Source organism: Vigna radiata, chromosome 8 (genome assembly GCF_000741045.1).
Source record: "Vigna radiata var. radiata cultivar VC1973A chromosome 8, Vradiata_ver6, whole genome shotgun sequence".
NCBI lineage: Eukaryota > Viridiplantae > Streptophyta > Magnoliopsida > Fabales > Fabaceae > Vigna > Vigna radiata.
The window spans coordinates 38,845,898-38,865,625 of NC_028358.1; the positions used below are offsets into that span (position 1 = coordinate 38,845,898).

The 19,728-nt window shown below is 33.2% G+C and overlaps 2 protein-coding genes across 3 annotated transcripts; both read left to right on the top strand.

The window, feature by feature from the left end:
• Positions 1–216: 216 nt before the first annotated feature.
• Positions 217–16,166, top strand: LOC106771921 (protein GIGANTEA). 2 transcript variants are annotated; one of them, XM_014657972.2, is made up of 15 exons: positions 217–423; positions 1,060–1,282; positions 2,368–2,439; positions 2,619–2,673; positions 2,792–2,934; positions 3,310–3,584; positions 5,323–5,378; positions 8,588–8,825; positions 8,949–9,099; positions 10,915–11,124; positions 11,237–12,823; positions 13,545–13,613; positions 13,908–14,126; positions 15,198–15,290; positions 15,456–16,166. In XM_014657972.2, exons 2-15 carry the CDS (start codon positions 1,175–1,177, stop codon positions 15,753–15,755), a joined length of 3,576 nt encoding a protein of 1,191 aa, XP_014513458.1. In that variant the 5' UTR covers positions 217–423; positions 1,060–1,174; the 3' UTR covers positions 15,756–16,166. The 2 variants fall into 2 exon arrangements, with proteins under 2 accessions (XP_014513458.1, XP_022641227.1); XM_022785506.1 differs by having other exon boundaries at positions 1,141–1,282.
• A 1,429-nt stretch (positions 16,167–17,595) lies between these two features.
• On the top strand, positions 17,596–19,341 carry LOC106770774 (40S ribosomal protein S18). Its single transcript, XM_014656572.2, has 4 exons — positions 17,596–17,729; positions 17,838–17,998; positions 18,092–18,280; positions 19,012–19,341. The coding sequence occupies exons 1-4, from the start codon at positions 17,727–17,729 to the stop codon at positions 19,115–19,117; spliced, it is 459 nt and encodes a 152-aa protein (XP_014512058.1). The 5' UTR covers positions 17,596–17,726; the 3' UTR covers positions 19,118–19,341.
• Positions 19,342–19,728: the final 387 nt, after the last annotated feature.

Below are 19,728 nucleotides of genomic sequence, written 5' to 3' on the forward strand. Positions count from 1 at the left end.
GCAAATACATTTAACCTAAAGAAACAGGTGAAATTACAAATAAGGGCAGGGTGAATATATATGTGTAATGATGCTGGGTGAGCATGGATGTGGATGATGTGAATACATGATGATGCATGTGCAGAGTAACATGACGTGACACAGGGTCTGAGGTGAGAGGAAAATATCATTGCCACGTATGCATTCAATCTAGGCTTCTCAGAGCTCCTAAAGATCTTCTCCTGCTTTCTCTCTCCCAGTTGTGTTTGTTTAGTCTTTCTCTCTCTTTCTCCCACTCTGCCTTCCACCTTGAATCACCACCTCTTAAATATTTTCATTTCATAAAACTCCACAATTTCCCATTTTTTCACCTCCATCGTTTCATCTTTGCAACCGCCACGTTTGCTTCCTGAGATAATTGCTTATGCACACAAAAGGACTCAGGTGCATATTTTTTGCTGTTTTTTTATTTTTTATTTTATTGATATAATGATTTTCATGGCTTCCTGGTTTGTTCACGGTGTTTGTGATAATTTCTGAACTGGATTTCATCGGCTCTCTCTCTTACCTTTTTGTTAAGAAAATTATGTACGTTGAATCTGAGTTGTTAGATATTTAAGGGGCTTATTTATATATATATTTATTTATTTTTAATTTGTTCAAGCTTTTGAATCTTAGCAGACCTCTGTGGTGTGGAGGGAAATTTTTTCTACAGTCTTACTCTCACTACTATTTTTGTTTTATTATTACTTTTTTTTTAAAATTTGATTTTGCTCTGTTTGGCAGTTTTTTTTTCCAGATTTATCTGTGTTTTTTGTTTTCATCATTTAGAAATTAATTTAGTGGTGTTAGAGTGAAAAGAACTTAGGAATTATCAGTAATTTTTGAAAAGTATAAATGTTCTAGCTGCATAGAGCAACTAGTTGTCGTGCGTAGTATCTACTGTTATCTCAAGATGAATTTGGCTGTCTTCCTATGTGCTTGCTCTCTGTCGAAAGTAAAGCTTTTTGTGAAAATTGTTTTGGTGGATATCGGTGATGGATTGATTACTAAGGTAACGTATCTGGCCATGGTGAACAGGGAATGGTGAATTACGATATTTTAATTCTTGATTGGTAGCATGATTTGGCTGGAATTTGGATAACTGCTTTTAATTGTCAGAGGTAGAAGGAAACGATACGTTGAAAGTAGATAGATGTCTTCTTCTTCTTCTTCAATGGCTGCTCCCAGTGAAAAGTGGACTGACCGTCTTCAGTTCTCCTCATTGTTCTGGCCTCCCCCACCAGATGGTCAACAAAGAAAGGTGTCATTTCACTCTTGATTCCCCCTCCCCAAGCCCTTTCTTCTGTAATGTTCTTTTCTCAAAGTAAACTATAACTTTAGTCATTGAATGTCAGTTGCTCTCTTTTATGAATTATGATAAGAATAGTGATAATAATTATACTATTTTGTTTAATGTTTCAACGTTTGGAATGAAGCTTTCTGGACTTCGGAAGTTAAGAATGAAATTTCTATATGTCTACTTACCATTGTTGGAGTCCTTACAACCAACTGTTCTAGAGTTTGATCCTTGCTGCTATCATTCTCCTAATGTAAAAGTTGAATTTCAGTACAATGTTAATGGGCCCATGCATTATCCAAACACAAAGGGGACTTGTGTGTGTTGGGAATGCAATGAGTTGTCGAGAGATAATTGGTTCATGAATTGAATAATATGAAGGGATGCATCTTTGTACTGTAGCCTTTGCATGAATCAGCATACGCACAGCCCCCGATGAGACTAGCAGCTATTTAAATTTGACGGTCTGGCTGTTTGATTTTTGTGATTCTCTGGTACTTTTGGGAACTGTTGAATATCCCGAGAATTTAGAGAACTTTCTTGTATTTCATTGCAAAGGTTTTGGTGGGAGTAACGAATAGTAATGACTTTTGGAGACAAGATTCTGCAGTGGAATGCAGAATGCTTATATTTAGACCAGTATCAAACTTAAGTATATTTTTTCCAGTTGATATTTCTTCTATTGGTAAAAAATTCCCTGATGAAAACTTGCCTTGGATGGGATGATTTAATCAGTTGATTTGTAACCTTTTCTCGATGTATCTTTACAGAAGTTTGCTAAATAACCATGTTAAATGCCGTCTTTGAATAAAAATTCAATGTTTTATGATAAATATAATAAATTGAAAACTCTTCAGTGTTATTGTAATAGTGAAAAATCAGCAGTATTTTGGTAAATTGTAATGCTGAGAATAGTTGTTTCTCAATCAAATATGTGGATTTATTGAAGGCTTACTGTAAACATTTTTTCATCTGGAGTTCTGCTATATTGAAAGCTTATTGTTGTTCCACTTTGTTGGTTTTTGTCTTATCATTTCTGCTTTTCCTAGGATCAAATTGCTGCATATGTTGAATACTTCATTCAGTTTACATCCGAACAATTTACTGACGATATTGCAGAGGTATGATAAATGCTCCCATATTTACTGATGAGCCTTGTGAACCGGAACAAAAACAATCTGTATAATTTTTTTTTGGTATTATTATTATTGTTATTATGATTATTGCTATTATTATTTTACATGAGAAGCCAGTGATTTTTATCAAATGCCATTCACTCTGTTCTATATTATTTTGACAGTTGATCCGTAACCGCTACCCGTCCAAGGAGATTCTTCTCTTTGATGATGTTTTGGGTATTTATGCTTTTTTCATGTTAGCTTGACTTATGGTTGACTCAACATATATGTTGTTAGTTACCATATTTTTTTTTAATCTTATATGAAATAACTTTATATTTTACATTTCATCCAGCCACATTTGTCCTTCATCATCCAGAGCATGGGCATGCCGTTGTGCTTCCAATTATTTCGTGTATTATTGATGGGACACTAGTCTATGATAAGGCTAGTCCTCCATTTGCTTCTTTCATATCTTCAGTCTGCCCAAAAATTGAGGTATAAGTATAATCCCCTGTTTCATAGCAAAGTATCAAATTTGACTGAAGGCCTCATCTTTAACATTATACATGGAAACTTTGCTTAATACATGACTAATTTAAAACAATTCATATCTTTCTATTAATGGTATAAAACAGCAAGTAAATCAGTTATTCAAATATGTGGAAATCTACTCAAGTAAACTTTGTAGAGAAATTTTAGGAGAATCAGTAAGAAATAAATAAATCAGGCATTTAGTTAATCCTTTTGAAAGAAAAGAAGTCTCTTGCTTTGAGTTTTTCATCTTCGAGATTGATTTAATATAGCAATTATCCATCTTCTGTTTTTGCAAAGTGGTTCTCTATTATTTTCATTTTGTGTATTATTTTGCAGAATGAATACTCAGAACAATGGGCTCTGGCTTGTGGTGAAATTTTGCGTATTTTAACCCATTATAATCGCCCTATTTACAAAATGGAAAGGCAATATGGTGAAACAGAAAGAAGCAGTAGTGGCAGTCATGCCACAACTAGTGAACCTATTAATGGGAAATCTGTGCATAATTCTTTGACACATCAGGAGAAGAAACCTATAAGGCCATTGTCTCCCTGGATTACTGATATATTGTTGGCTTCACCAGTTGGCATTAGAAGTGACTATTTCCGATGGTGAGTATTTCTTAATAATTTGTTCTTAGAAGTACAAATGGTTTATCTCCATCAATTTATTTGGCCAGATGTGATTAGTTATGTGTGCATGTATGTTTTAACTTTGTTTGCACGTCCTAAGGGTTTCATGGTTCAGTTTAAGGTTTGACCTCAAACTCAACGATATCTCATGTTTCACAATTTCAATAACCATATGAAGATACTAATTATGGTCTGATTCACTTTCAAACCATGGTTTATTAGTTTTTGAAGTTTGGTTATTACCACTTGAAAAGAGAAGGAATTATTGAATATATTGTGCTTGTAACACGGACTCTAGTCCCCTTTTGTAGGCCTTCTAAGGGAAATAGGGAAACTAACATAAAAAGGAACATATGAATAATATTAAAGACATGCGATACTTATCTATCATTTACGGAGTTCTCATGGGTATAGGTGTCGTCTATGACCAACTTCTCTTTGATAAAGTTCTGGTCAATTTCTACTTGCATAGTTCTGTCCTGTATAGGATGGTAAGGTAATAACCAAATTATTATCATATAATAGTCTCATAAAGTCACGTAGAATGATATTCATCCGTAACATCTCAAATATATTGTGTGCCACATGTCAATGCCACTTACTACATTTTTTCATTTTTACTTTTTTTCACCAAATTTTCTCCAAAAAGAACATGCAATACCTTGAGGTGATTTTCAATCAATAATTGACGTGACAGAGTTTGCATCTCTATACATACCTTAGATGGATAGTGTTCCTTTTGAATAATAGTCACCTTAAAATATTTGGAGATTCTTTTTTTATCATAATTTGTTAGATTTTGTTGCCGTTTTTTATGGATGTCAACTTAAAATTTATACTGGCTCCGAAAAAGAGGAAAGAATGTCAAGAAGAAAAATTGTCAAGAAGTCTATAAAAAAAGAAATAATTCTAATGAATGTGAACATAGATAATTTTATTCAATATCAATTCGAAACAATTTTCTTCAATATTCATATAAAAAAATGGACTGATTTTAGAAATTGTGTCATGATATGTTCAGGCTATCATGACGTAAATTTTTGCTGCGTCATAAAGTGTGTAGACTTATTATAACGTACAAAACTATGTACGTCATAATTCGTTTTTGTATGTCATCAAATATGAGTTTTGTACTGGTGGAAATTTTATCAAAACTGTAAGTTAATCTAAACATAAGCTGGGTCATACATACCCTGAGTCAAATAATGATTCCCAACTCAGAGATGTACCCTAGCTCTGCCAATACAAGCTAAATATGCAAATCAATCATTGACCCACCTATTGAACTTGTGACCCAGTAACTACTATGCTTTAGTTATTTTCAAATCATTCATTTGTGTCTCTCATCTCTCAACAATTACATACCACTCAAAAAGGATGAAATGAGTGCTAATCGAGATATAAGCTTGTTGGCAGCTTTTCCTAATTGTTAATTGAAATACATAGATTGAGCTGAAAATCATATTTCATAACTATGAAAAGGAAGGCATTTGATTCATGTTCATTATGGATTTCCTATATTGGAATATAGCATAACTAAGTTCAGGAGTACATGATTTCCTTCATCTTCTCAATAGTTGTAAATTATGTATGGTTATAGTTTCTCTTCCTTTATCTTCGTAGAATCAAACAGCTTCCCATAGAATATAAATTATTTTGGTATGTTTGCATTGAGCATCTTTGCTTTTTAGTCCATGACTTTGCTGTATGTTAACAGGTGCAGTGGTGTTATGGGTAAATATGCTGCAGGAGAACTCAAACCTCCATCAACTGGTATGATAAATTTTGATAATTTATTACAGAATGATGTTCTTTCTTTCTTTCTTTTTTTTTTAAATTCCACAATAATATGTGAACAAATTCATATATAAAAAAGAGACATTTCTTTAGAAAGTAGAAAGTTTGGTTAAGTTGTATGTCTATTTTTAGTTTTTTGTAGCACTTAAAATCTATTTCAGTACTTTTAATCATAGATTGAGTTTATGTTTACACTATATGCTAGTTAACTGTATGCACAGAATTTGGATTTGCCTTTTCCTTGCAATCTTGTTCGTTCCTCTCACCCCTCTCTTATTTATAACGCCTCTCTACCATCCCTACCACTACTTTTTTATGAGTTAGTCCAGAGACATGAAGATATTATTGGGCGTTTAAGTTTAATTAGTTAGTGTAATTAAATTAGACAGTTAATGTTATTCTATCTTCAAATAAGTTTAGCATTCTTTTTCCATTTTAAGACTTTAAGAGGATTTTTCTGTTCAGTCTTGTCAATACTCTGACCCGTGACTTTATAGGGGTGATTTTCAGTTTTAAGTTTTGAAAATTTCAAAAGTTTAACCCAGTTTTTGTTGAGTTTTCAGATTCAGTTTTCTAGGTTTAGTTTTTGATAAATTCTTGCTAATTGAAAATGAGTCAACTACTGCAATTTACCTTGTCCCACCGGAAACTCTGCCAATATAAAAAAAGAAACATTGAAACATAAAAATAATTATAAGTGACAAAAATAACTAAAAAAATGAAACTTTGAAAAAAAAATTGACAAAAAATATTAAGGATAGAAACTATAAAAAATTGGTAAATATAAGTCACATAAGCCATCTTATATAACTGTTTGCTGTGTTGACAGTCTTGCCAACATAGGGACTGAAAATAGATTAGGCTTTACTTGGTTTGATTTTTTACTTAGTATCATTAGTTTAGATTTTTTTTTTGGTACCGGATGTCAACTCTAAGGCTTTAGATTTCTATAGCTTTTTTCTTTTGGAGGGTTTTTTTTTACATGACTTCATTTTCTTAAAACTAATGTTTATGTTCTTGCAACTACTATGAGCAATGGCTAAATTAATTAGATTTTTATAATCTTGCCATGCACATCATGTTTTTTTAAAGAAGCATACCCTTGCGAGGCATCCAAAAATGAGGTAAATGATAGAAAGTTCTATGCAGGGAAGAGATGGTATAAGGCACTTCAACATTTAAGATTGAAAATATACAAATTACTAAATAAAAAGTCGTAGGAACAAGGTTAGTGAAAATCTCTTTTGGGGAGTTTCATGTGAAAAAGGAAATCTCAGTTTAAATCTTGACCTTGGGTTTGGATAGAGAATTTCATAATTTCTAAGACATTTAAATACATTCAATTTGAATTTATCCCATTTCAAATTGTTCCATGTTTCAAATGTTTTGTCCGGATAAGACAATTCAAATTTACTGAATTTTAATTTTCTCATTTGGAAAAAGTATTTCATTTGCCATCAAATGCAAGGAATTATTTAAACATCAAACAATTGTTAGTATTTCAAAAATATCAATATGAATTATTTCTTTTTAGTTGATCTTGGTTGGTATTATTTTTCAATGAATGTTTATCGAGGTTTTTTAATTGGCATTGTCAGCTTTTTTCTCAGCTGACGTTGGCCAATATTGTTTACAACTAATATCAACCACATGATTGAGGTTGTACAATTATTTAGTTTGCATTGATTGAAGTTATTTTTACTACATTTCTGAAAAACAATCAAGTTATTGTGAGTCAACATTAGGAAAAAAATCCTAACAAACTTTTGACAGAGAATAACATTGGTGGCTATGAAAATGACAAAGTTAAACATTACATAAGAAAAAAGACTCATCAACCTAATGTCTTGATGTTTTGGATTGAAAGTAATGTCAATCCCTTGTGTGAATTGGGTTGATGTCAGATATATAATCTCTCCTTAACTACTATGAAGCTCCGATATGGCAAGCATTTCCGATGCGGCTTTTCAAAACTTTTAATATTTTGTTACTATTTTATTGTTATAATATATTATACTGCATGTTTCAGTGGCCATGATCTAATTTAGTTCTGATTCTTTTTAAAGCAAGTCTAACTAAATATAAAAATTCAAAATCTGAAAGTGTATAAAATTAAGAGATAAGAAAATATCTAAACAATTTGGTAAGTAATTATTTTGTAATAATTGATGAAATTTTTTAATATCTTAAATATATCAATAAAACTCAAATTGACTCAGACCTTTGCTACAACAACACAACATAGCAACATCACAACCACGAATGTATAAGTAAAGGTCACTTTACACTTGATGGCTAATATACCATATGAAAGGAACTCACTCTTGAGAGAAGATTGTTGAGAATAATTTAAGTGTGAGTCTAAGTCTCACATCGAATAAAAATGACATAGTTAAATGCCATATATGAAAAAAGGTAAATAAACCAATGTCTTGAGGTTTTGGGTTAAATTTGGTATCAATCCCTTATGTGGATTCAACTGAAGTCATGTATATATAATTCCTCTCTAATGAATCCCCTATGGAATAACCCATCAAAGACATGAATTTGAAATTCTTACTTGTGGAATTTGTAATTTTCTTATTTTCAGTAAATCCGATTACTCTCATACATAAAAATGTAGAATTTGATTTCTTTTGAAATTTGTTACCCTAACAACACATTTTTTTAAAGCATTTTAAATTCTTTTACACTCTTAAATTTTTCTATCCAAACACACTATTAGTGTTTGTGTTTTTGAGCACTTGGTCATTCTATTTAACTGTTGAAATCATAGAATGGCCAACTGAAATTCAAATGCTTAATGTTGAAGAATTTTACAAATGCCAAATCTATTGCATCCTGTTAGCTATATAGTAATAGAACACCAATGAGGAAATATAATAATAGAGTACAATGCAGAAATCATGAAGCTTAGTTTTTATGTATCAAAGTTAACTTTTTATGTTCTTATATTTATTTGTGTTCTTGGTATATTTGTGTGTCTTTTTTCTTTCTTTGTTTGTGCACTTATTGATTGCAGTTAATGATCATAGTTACCACAAGTCTTCTGGTGTGATTGATATCCTCGATGCACTTATGTGAAAAGTGAAGTTTTATTAAAAAGGGTTATCACTTATATATTGTCACTAATGTTTATGTGTTTAATATGACAAGGAGATGATTCTTTTTCTTTTATCTTTTAGCTTCTCGTGGTTCTGGGAAGCATCCTCAACTTGTGCCATCAACTCCACGATGGGCTGTTGCCAATGGTGCCGGTGTAATATTAAGTGTTTGTGATGATGAAGTTGCTCGCTATGAGACTGCTACTTTAACAGCAGCTGCTGTTCCTGCACTTTTGCTTCCTCCTCCAACGACTGCTCTGGACGAGCATCTAGTTGCTGGATTACCGGCTTTGGAACCATATGCTCGGTTATTTCATAGGTTATTTTTAACTTAAATACCTTTCTTGATTTTTAGTTGTTCATAAGTTCATATGTCTGAAAATATATATATATATATATATATATATATATATATATATATATATGCACCTAACTTTTGCAGATATTATGCAATTGCTACTCCAAGTGCTACACAAAGACTTCTTCTTGGACTCTTAGAAGCACCTCCATCATGGGCCCCAGATGCACTTGATGCTGCTGTGCAGCTTGTGGAGCTTCTTCGAGCTGCTGAAGATTATGCATCTGGCATAAGGGTAAGTATAATTCTGATAGACGGAGAATGACTGCAATGTTGACTTTAATGAAAACATACATTTTTACTACTATGATTTTCATATAGTATTTCAGTTATTCAACTTAATTCAAAACCCAATTTATATTGAAGAGTTAAAATATGGCTTGACTCAGGTAGTGTGTTAGTTCATTTACATTGTTGAATATTTGGTTTTTCACTAGATTTTCTTTCACGTTTTATATATTTTAATAGTTGGTGAATCTGCTAGTTTTCTTAAATTTGTCACCTGTATGGTTTTGTTTCTTGCTATGTTAAACTAGTGGATATTATAAGCTATTCTTTTATTTCAGTGAAAATTGGAAGTGTGCAAAAGTTGCTAGACTTTTGGGTTTGGAATAAAAAAGTTAATTTCCTAAAACTAGTTACTCTATTCTATATTATGTGTTCCTTGGACCACCAGTTGTTTCCATGTTATAGATGAGAAGTATCCAGTGGTTTTGTTGTTGATTAATCTTCACCAGGAAACTTGTTTTAGTGGAGTCGTTCTTTCCACCATGAGTAGGTTAAATCAAATACTTGTAGCTGCAAGTTTTTTATTCAGTGACATTTTGAATAATTCATCTGCTTTGATTCATTTTAAATTGAAATAACCTTATTTTAAAGTAAGGGGAATTGCACTTACTTCTGCTTATATCTTTGTAAATGAGGTACACAATCCTTATAGCATAAATAGACACTCACATTCTTTATAATTTTATCTAATAACTAACATGCTGGCCAAAATTTAAGCAAAATAACTTATGCAGATTATAAATTTAAGTTTTAAAATGTACAAATTGAAGGATTTTATTGTTATATATTAACAATGTAAAAAAAATTGTACTGTCATCCAATTATAAATTATCATATGATTAAACATAGCAAATTTTGTAATAATTAATTTAAATTGGTGATTATAAATGAACTGGCTTGGAACTTAACCGACAATATATAAAAAAATTAATCATTTACTGTAATTAGTATCACTTTATTACAATTAAATAATTTAAGTTACTGTGATTAAATAAAATAAAGGAAGTATGTTTTACTTTATTCAAACAGAAAGAAAAGTGAGTGTCCATTTAAAAACTATTGTGTGAGTGAGTGTTATTTAAGAAACCTCAGGGGAGGTGAGTGTAATTTCCCCCAAAAGTGATATTTGGTTTAACATATATTTATAACCTTATCAAGTATTATGGAAAGACTTATTTTGAAAACATATAACTATGTTTTTTTTTATTTAATTATTATGATTTATATGCAGTTTTTAACTTTATATAGATAATTTATATGCAGAAGGGACGGTATCTTTATTTTAAATATTTTAATCTCTTGTAAGAATTGAAAGTTCAAGGTCACAGATTTATTTTTTAGTCATGGTCATCATCGCTCATTACTATGTTACCCACATAGTCAACCAAAAATGTAAATCAATTAGGGAAACATTGACAACGTAAACCCAATGACTCCAACGATGAACTTTGCAAGAAGACAATGACGTTTATCTACGTTTGATTAGATTCGAATTTTGTCATTTCATCAATCATAGTGTGTTGCCATTCTGATGAGAAAGAGCTTCGTGTAGGGACTTAGGAATGATGATGACAGTAATAGCATAGACGAAGGTATAGTGTGTAGCATAATAGTGCAACATAGAGTATCAATTCTATGTGTGTTGTAGTGGGATTACTAGCTACTGGATAACATCCTATTGTGCATTTTGATAATTTCATCTGAAGAAACTCAGATTTAAACCAAGTGACTGATGTGTTTTCCTTTTCTTATGTTAATGAAGCTTCCTAGAAATTGGATGCATTTGCATTTCTTGCGTGCAATAGGGACTGCAATGTCCATGAGAGCTGGTATAGCTGCTGATGCTGCAGCTGCTCTGCTTTTCCGTATACTTTCACAGCCTGCATTACTTTTTCCTCCTCTTAGACAAGTTGATGGAGTTGAAGTTCAACATGAACCTTTGGGTGGATATATTTCTTCCTACAAGAAGCAGGTTGCGTTCATCTTTATCAGTTAACATTTTTTAATGTTATTATAGTTTTATACAGTTATGCATGTAGGTTCTTTCTGTACACTTATGATCTAAAACCTTTGTTGTTGATCAGATAGAAGTTCCTGCGGCTGAAGCCTCTATTGAAGCTACTGCCCAAGGCATTGCATCAATGCTCTGTGCCCATGGTCCAGAGGTTGAATGGAGAATTTGCACCATTTGGGAAGCTGCTTATGGCCTGATTCCTACAAGTTCCTCAGCTGTTGATCTTCCTGAAATTATAGTTGCAACCCCACTTCAACCTCCCATACTGTCATGGAATTTGTACATACCCCTACTTAAGGTCCTGGAATATCTTCCTCGTGGAAGCCCATCAGAGGCATGTCTTATGAAAATATTTGCTGCTACAGTAGAAGCCATTCTTCAAAGGACATTTCCACCCGAGTCCACTAGAGAACAAAGCAGAAAGTCAAAATACCTGTCTATCATTGGCTCTGCCTCTAAAAACCTTGCTGTGGCAGAACTTCGTACTATGGTTCATTCCCTTTTCTTAGAATCATGTGCGTCTGTAGAGCTTGCTTCACGACTACTTTTTGTTGTCTTAACTGTCTGTGTTAGTCATGAAGCTCAATTCAGTGGAAGCAAGAGGCCAAGAGGTGAAGATAACTATCCAGCTGAGGAAATCATTGAGGACTTACAAACATCTGAAAACCAGAAAGAATCAAAAAGTAGGAAAATGAAGAAGCAAGGTCCTGTAGCAGCGTTTGATTCTTATGTTCTGGCTGCTGTTTGTGCTCTTGCCTGTGAGCTCCAGTTGTTCCCTTTGATTTCGCGGGGGAATAATCATTTAGTTTCCAACAATGTTCAAGATATAGCCAAGCCAGTTAGACTGAATGGATCTTCCCATATTAGACAGAATGGATCTTCACATATTAGACAAAATGGATCTTCCCATGAGTTGCGAAATGGCTTAGATTCTGCAGTACGTCATACTCACAGAATTTTAGCAATTTTAGAGGCACTATTTTCATTGAAGCCATCTTCTGTCGGCACTCCTTGGAGTTACAGCTCAAATGAGATTGTTGCAGCAGCTATGGTTGCTGCACATGTTTCTGAATTGTTTAGGAGGTCCAAAGCTTGCATGCATGCTTTGTCTGTTTTGATTCGTTGCAAGTGGGATAAGGAAATTCACTCCAGGGCATCATCATTGTATAATCTCATAGACATTCACAGCAAAGCTGTTGCATCTATAGTGAACAAGGCAGAACCTTTAGAAGCAACCTTAATTCATGCACCTATTTGGAGGGACTCCCTTGTTTGTTGTGGTAGTAAAAGGCAGAATCAAAGTGAAAGTCGCTGCTTTGACCCTCAGCAAACATCCATTGTACCTTCAGCAGATTCATTCCCATCAAAACCTAACCATACTTCTGAGAAAACCCCTTGTTCAAATGAAGCATCAGGGTGTACCTTGGGTAAAGGTGTCTCTGGTTTTCCATTGGATGCATCTGATCTAGCCAACTTCCTCACAATGGACAGGCATATAGGATTGAATTGCAATGCACAAATTTTTCTGAGATCCATGCTGGCAGAGAAGCAAGAATTGTGTTTCTCTGTAGTTTCACTTTTATGGCACAAGTTGATTGCCTCTCCCGAGACTCAACCTTGTGCAGAAAGCACTTCTGCCCAACAGGGATGGAGACAGGTACAAGTACAAATGTTATACTGCAGCAACTTTATCATCTTTTCTTTTTGAATATTCTTTTTTCTTCAAGTGGTTGAATTGTGCGTGTTTTTAACCTATAGTGGAATTTGAGAAGATAAATTCTTTGATGGAATGACTTAATTCTTGTTAATCATAGAAGTTGGGTTCTGAAAAGCCAGAACTGCAGTTTGAGGATAAATAAGTGTATCTTGTGTACACACAAGAAACATTGGAAAGACTGGCAAAATTATGTAACAGATACATTTGAAGAAATTTCTGATCTGAACTTTTAGAAAGCCGAGAAAGCAACTTCCGTAAAGATTAGCATCGAAAATTATTTATCTTGAAAAAACCTTAAATAGTTGTTCTCATCAAAGGCAGATTAGTTGATCAATTAAAAACCCTACGCTACATTAAGCTGGATGAAGTGTCATACCCAGACAATCTACCACTAAGATGAGATATACTGGGTGTAACTTCTGAATTTCAAATGAAACTAGTATGTGCCAATGTGTGAGAGGTATAAGAATTCACATTTTAGTTTTTTGTTTAAATACTACAATTTGGTAAAGGTTGACAAAGTTGCCCTATTGAGTTAGATGATAAGATAAGAGTTGTAAATGTGTGCAATGTAATTGTGTGGATCCAAATATATCTTTTATATCCCTGTTTCTACTGAAAAAGGTTGGTAATTGACTATTTTGGATTTAATGTTATGTAGGTTGTTGACGCCTTATGCAATGTTGTATCAGCCTCACCAACGAAAGCAGCTACTGCTGTCGTTCTTCAGGTCCAAAATTTCGTCTTATCATGATGGATTTCATAAATAACCTTGGCTGCTTACTTGGACTCAACAGTTACTATTTTTTTTTTCAAAAATGTTATTTTTTAGCAGATTTCCACTTATTTGTAATATCTTTGAAAATTGACTTTTACATTTAGTGGCTAGAAAGTTCTATAGCTGATACTGAAATTTCATCTATCCAATGTTTATGTGTTGTATATTTCTTTTATAAATAATTATTGCTATTATTTCCTTCATTTTACTTGTTTAGTCACTTTCTTGGGCTTGTTTACTTGTCAGGCGGAGAGGGAATTGCAGCCCTGGATTGCGAAGGATGATGATTTAGGTCAGAAGATGTGGAGAATCAATCAGCGGATAGTAAAATTGATTGTGGAACTTATGAGGAATCATGAGAGTGCGGAGTCATTGGTAATTGTGGCAAGTTCATCAGATTTACTACTGCGAGCCACAGATGGGATGTTGGTTGATGGAGAAGCTTGTACTTTACCACAGCTGGAGGTAGTGTGTTTCAACATTGGCTTCTCTTTACATTATTTAGCTAACTTAATTCTCACATTAAGGATGAAGGGTTTACTTTAGATAGCAGAAAGGGAGGCCATGAAAAATGGGAAAAGTGGCCAGAAGATAATTTGGAAATTGAGGGAGTAGGAGGGATTATTTGGAGAAGGTCCATCATATGAACATACATCATAGGTGATGAATGCGGTGCATGTTGGACCACATAGATTTGGCTTTATACTAGTCTTTAGCTTAAACATTTTCATGGAAATCAATAGAGAGAACAGTTTGAAAACTACTGCATGATGAAACAACATGTCTTTAATGCATAACATATTAAAATATTGGTATGTCCTTAGAGTGGAAAATTGGAACGGAGCAGCAGGTTTGGGAAAACTGGGGAATCAGTCAAGTCACTGTTTTCAGAAAAACCAAAAATCAGAAGAGCAAAATATTTGTGAAAAACAGTAGTCTAAAACCAATGAAGATTGAGATAACCTTTTTGCTATTGATCTTTTATCTTGTTAGACCTATATAATGGTTCTTTATTCTTATTTAAAAATTTATAGTGTTGCTATTGATCTTTAATCTTGTGGGACAATCATTCTTTATAGTGTTCAATCAGCTCATGAAAAACAGGTTACACCACACCATTTTACTACTCTTATCCATAGCACAATACCCTGATTCTACATGCCATGATGACACAACATTTTGCTTAATCCTCTTACAAGAAACTTGGTTTCCTGAAAATACAGTGCCCCAAGGTCCTCTCTATCTATCTATACAACCAGCATAATCTTGATCTTAGGTTTTCAAAATGTGAACGTTAATGGACTCACACGACGTGGTTAACCTCACATGCTGAGAAAGTTATATCAAAACGTGACTTAGGATTACTAATCTTATGAACCAGCTTTCTAATAATACATCATGATTTTATTTCCTTATGCTAACAAACATGAATTTTCAAGCAGCTATTAGTGACAATGTGAAGGGAGAATTTGCTTTCTCATATATTTTTGTTTTATATTTAAGCTATATTTATGTTTCAATGATTACAATGGCCAGTTGTTGGAAGCGACAGCTAGAGCGGTTCAGCCAGTGCTGGAGTTTGGAGAATCTGGATTGGCTGTGGCAGACGGCCTTTCAAACCTTTTAAAGGTCAACAAATTTTTCTTATTAGAACTTAGTGAATGCAAATATAATTTTAAATTCCAAGACAAATGCACATTTACAAAAGGGCTTCTAGTGCAAAACTAAAAACTCTTGTGATTTTTCTTAGTCATAATTACTGATATATTTGAGCTATAAATAAATCAAATGCAGTGTCGTCTCTCAGCTACAATCAGATGCCTTTCCCATCCAAGCGCGCATGTTCGTGCTCTGAGTATATCAGTTCTTCGTGACATTTTGCATACTGGTTCAATCAGATTTAGTCCTAAACCTCGGAGAATAAATGGCACCCACAACCCTTCTTATCAATACTTCAATTTGGATGCCATTGACTGGCAAGCTGACATAGAAAAATGTTTGACTTGGGAAGCTCACAGCCGACTGTCAACCGGATTGTCTATTAACTTTCTTGATACCGCCGCCAAAGAGTTAGGCTGTACTATCTCCATGTGAAATGAAATCAAACTCTGCAACCATCCATCATAGTCTGTGACATTTTTTTACTAAACTTGTAGAAAAGAAAAACATACGTTATTGATGCTTATGGAACTAACGTGTTTACAAATAAGCAACATCATTATGCTAGTCCTGTTAAAAGAGTCACAGTCATAATTCTAGTATGTTTATAGAAAGCTCCTTTTGTATCATGCATGTATTATAGCTAAACTAAGTTTTCACCCACAACTTGGTCGTCACTCTGGTCTCAATAGAGCAGACTTGTACAGTAACGATAGACGAGGCTGTAACCAGCTCCTTTTCTTCATTATCGTCTCATTTTGTGTTATGTTTCTGTTGACTTAGCTTGTAATGAAAGTCTTTTATAATCGTTTGGACTAGTCTGTGTTCTAGCTGCCATTTTCTTTCTTCAACCTCTTCTAATTATCTAGGCTTTTATCTTTTATCTTTTTCATTGTGGGACTTACAGATTGCTGAAGATTTTTTGTACTTTTACTATTTTCTAATTGAACACGATTCCGTGAATACATTTGAAATAGGTCTAATTATTATCCCATCAATCTTTGTGTCATATTAAGTTAAATATCATTAATTATTTGAATTTATGTTTAAAAACTTACTCACGTGCCAGTGGCAATCATAGAAAAGTGTGGTCTAGGATCTTTTTAATAATTTCTTAACTCTAAGTCAATAATTTAAAACATTAACCACTGGGCTGCTCTTAAATCTCAACTTTGCTTTACTATTACTGTATTATCTCCTTTATTACTATTATTATTTTTTGTGTAAGGATTAAACATATTTAACCAACTGTTAAACTTCAACAAATCTCAGTGTATAAGATATTGATTTTGCTCGACATATTAATGATTTTATTGGCGATGTCATTACTTTGCTTAGACATACTAATGATTAATTATCAATCTATCAATTTAGCGAAATTTTCCCACACTAGTTTAGAATATATTCTTTTTTCTAACTTCAAAGGATAATCTGAGAGTCACTAATGTAATTTTATAAAAAAAATATATAAACTTGTGAATCAACACAAAAAAATTAACTTTGTTATGTCATTTTGCTTTTCTTCCTAGGTGATCGAAGATTAAACCAAAATCAATAACGTAATAAATTGATAAATTCTATATATTCATTTTTTGAGTTGAAAAATACATATATTTTCAAATTTTAACAGCTTATTCTCCTCGTATCCTCTCACTTCAAATCCTGATACGTATTCTATGTTAGTTTTTTTATTGCATACTTGTACTTTACCGTATACCTAATTTTATATATATATATATATATATATATATATATATATATATATATATATTATTTAGAGATATATATACATTTTCAAACTTACTCCATTTTTCATTTTCTGTTTTATTGTTTGATTAAAGCGAATTCTTATTTTGTTTCCTTAACGATATTATTAAACAACAAATAAAACACTTTATTCTTAATGATGACTATTTTGATTTCTTTTCATATATTATTCACATACTTTCACATAAAAAACAAAACAATTACTATTCCCACATTTTTTAGAATTTTAAGTTAATTTTAATTTGATTCTAATATATGGTTTTATTGTCATGAAATTAATTTTACCAATGTTTTAATGTTTTCGTACAGTCAATTTTTTGAAAAAGTAAATAACTACGTTCAAAGAAAATCGAAGTTTTTAAAATGAATTTTCTTGTAGAAACTGTAGAAAGTATTTGCCTACTCACCAACTATTGTATAAGAATTTTCCATTGGTTTAAGAAATAAAAGAAAAATTAAAGCCCAAACTTAATGGGCCACTGAAGTTGAACAAGCCCACACGACAAAACCCTAGAACAGGCTCAGCACATTTATATAACACCACTCATTCCCGAACCCTAGAGTTTCAGATCCTCATTCAACCAGCACCGATAGCAGCGGCGGCGACCGTCACTCTCCAAAGATACTTCCGCGGCGAAAATGGTACGTGCCCATCTCGCACCTCTCTCTCACTGCTTGACGTTGTCTAAGAAGGTTCAATTTTTTGAGGAACCCGATCAGTAATTGAATTTATTTTTGCGAATGTTGCAGGCTCTGGTGGCGAACGAGGACTTCCAGCACATTCTCCGTGTGCTGAACACTAACGTTGATGGCAAGCAGAAGATAATGTTCGCCCTTACCTCCATCAAGGGTATTGGTAGGAGATTCGCCAACATGGTTTGCAAGAAGGCTGATGTTGACATGAACAAGAGGTGTTTGTTTGTTTAATCAGTTTAACTGCACTTTGGTTGGCGAGCTTCTGGGTTTTCTTGACATGGGTGTTTTTTCTTTTGTGCTGCTGGCAGGGCTGGTGAGTTGAGTGCTGCCGAGTTGGATAATCTGATGACTGTGGTGGCCAACCCTAGGCAATTCAAAATCCCAGACTGGTTTCTTAACAGGAAGAAGGATTACAAGGATGGAAAGTACTCCCAAGTTGTTTCCAATGCTCTCGATATGAAGCTCAGGGATGACTTGGAGAGACTCAAGAAAATCAGGTCACTTATTTACTATGTCTATTCATAGTTGAGTTATTCGATTGCTTTTGGGTCTGATATTTAGTTTAAATTGAAAGTGAGTTTTGCTTTTGTTGACAAAGTGACATTTTGTTTAAGCTGATGTGCTCTGTGGTTCTTTGTGAAATATGACATGTTTGCTGAACTGTGCCAAATCTGTTGATTTTTGGATTTGATTTGGTTTTCTGTCATGGCGTAGAAGTTTGTGTAATTTGTGTTAGATATTGTAACTGCTTGCCTGGTTTGTTTATTGTAAGATTTCGGGAATTGGATAGAATGGTTCTCATTAACTAATAGTGATATTATTCTTAATTGTAGTGCAGTTATAGAAAAGGAAGCTTTTCAAGTTTAATTTGCTAGCTTTCTTGACCAGTAACTTGAATTTGGTTTTGCTGCTAGTCATTTTGATTATTTAGTTTCCAATTTTTTGTTGTAACCTTATGAGATTGACAGAAGCAAATAATTTTCAAAGAAAGGGCTAATTGCAGCATGGCCTGTTTACCATTTGTCATTTATTTGTTAGATTGACATTATATCAATCAGTTGAACATTTATATTATTATGGTAATATTAGTGTAATGAGATTAACTTACCCTGCCATAAATTGTGGAATTACAAAGTTTCCCCAAGGTCTTTTCTGGAGAATTTGTGCATTGCTTGTTAAATATTGGTGTCTTCTGAATCGAATTAACTTTTTAAGGTTCATTATGCAGAAACCACCGTGGATTGAGGCACTACTGGGGCCTTAGAGTCCGTGGTCAGCACACCAAGACAACTGGCCGTAGGGGGAAGACTGTTGGTGTCTCTAAGAAGCGTTAAGCTATTATGTTTTGGCTTTGGAGATTAGATTTTGTTGAGGAGGGAAATTTGAAAGAACACTAGACATGTTTTGCATACCGACTTTGTATCAGTTTTATTTAAATGCTGTGACAATTTCAATTTTGTTTGTTATTTGCGTTAAGCTCTACTTATGTTTCTGGTTTTTTATTTGTAGAGAACCTTGAATATTATTGATGAAATTACATATTCACTTCCACCCCCGAGCGAAATATTGCCTTTTTACCTTTTCATATTCAATAAGTTTGATAATATTTTTGCTTTTTTGCACTGCAATTTTATAACATGTTAACATGAACATTCTTTAAATGTTAGTCCCTTGTTTTTGTATAATGTATTTGGCTGATGATTATATGATGACATCTCTCATTGCTAGTTTTTGTGTAAGAAATTATAAGTTTCTTCATAATTCACCTTGAAAGTCTTTTTTGTTGAACTTGTCAAACTAAGCAGTTACGGTAAGAAAGATAAAAAATCTTCGTTCTCCTGGAAATTTTCATCTTTCCAATACAATTTGATCTTATAAGGCCGTTCTATCGCCTCTTTGGTTAAGTCTATGTCTGACAAAAACCTTTGACTCGTAAGTCTTTTCA

What these genes read in the sequence shown, in the direction of transcription:
- LOC106771921 (XM_014657972.2), top strand. Translation starts at nt 1,175, where the DNA reads ATGTCTTCTTCTTCTTCTTCAATGGCTGCTCCCAGTGAAAAGTGGACT. An exon ending in CCCAACAGGGATGGAGACAG is followed by an intron (nt 12,824 to 13,544) that starts GTACAAGTACAA and finishes AATGTTATGTAG; the next exon opens with GTTGTTGACGCCTTATGCAA. An exon ending in GCCTTTCAAACCTTTTAAAG is followed by an intron (nt 15,291 to 15,455) that starts GTCAACAAATTT and finishes AATCAAATGCAG; the next exon opens with TGTCGTCTCTCAGCTACAAT.
- LOC106770774 (XM_014656572.2), top strand. An exon ending in GATGTTGACATGAACAAGAG is followed by an intron (nt 17,999 to 18,091) that starts GTGTTTGTTTGT and finishes TGCTGCTGGCAG; the next exon opens with GGCTGGTGAGTTGAGTGCTG. An exon ending in GAGAGACTCAAGAAAATCAG is followed by an intron (nt 18,281 to 19,011) that starts GTCACTTATTTA and finishes TTCATTATGCAG; the next exon opens with AAACCACCGTGGATTGAGGC.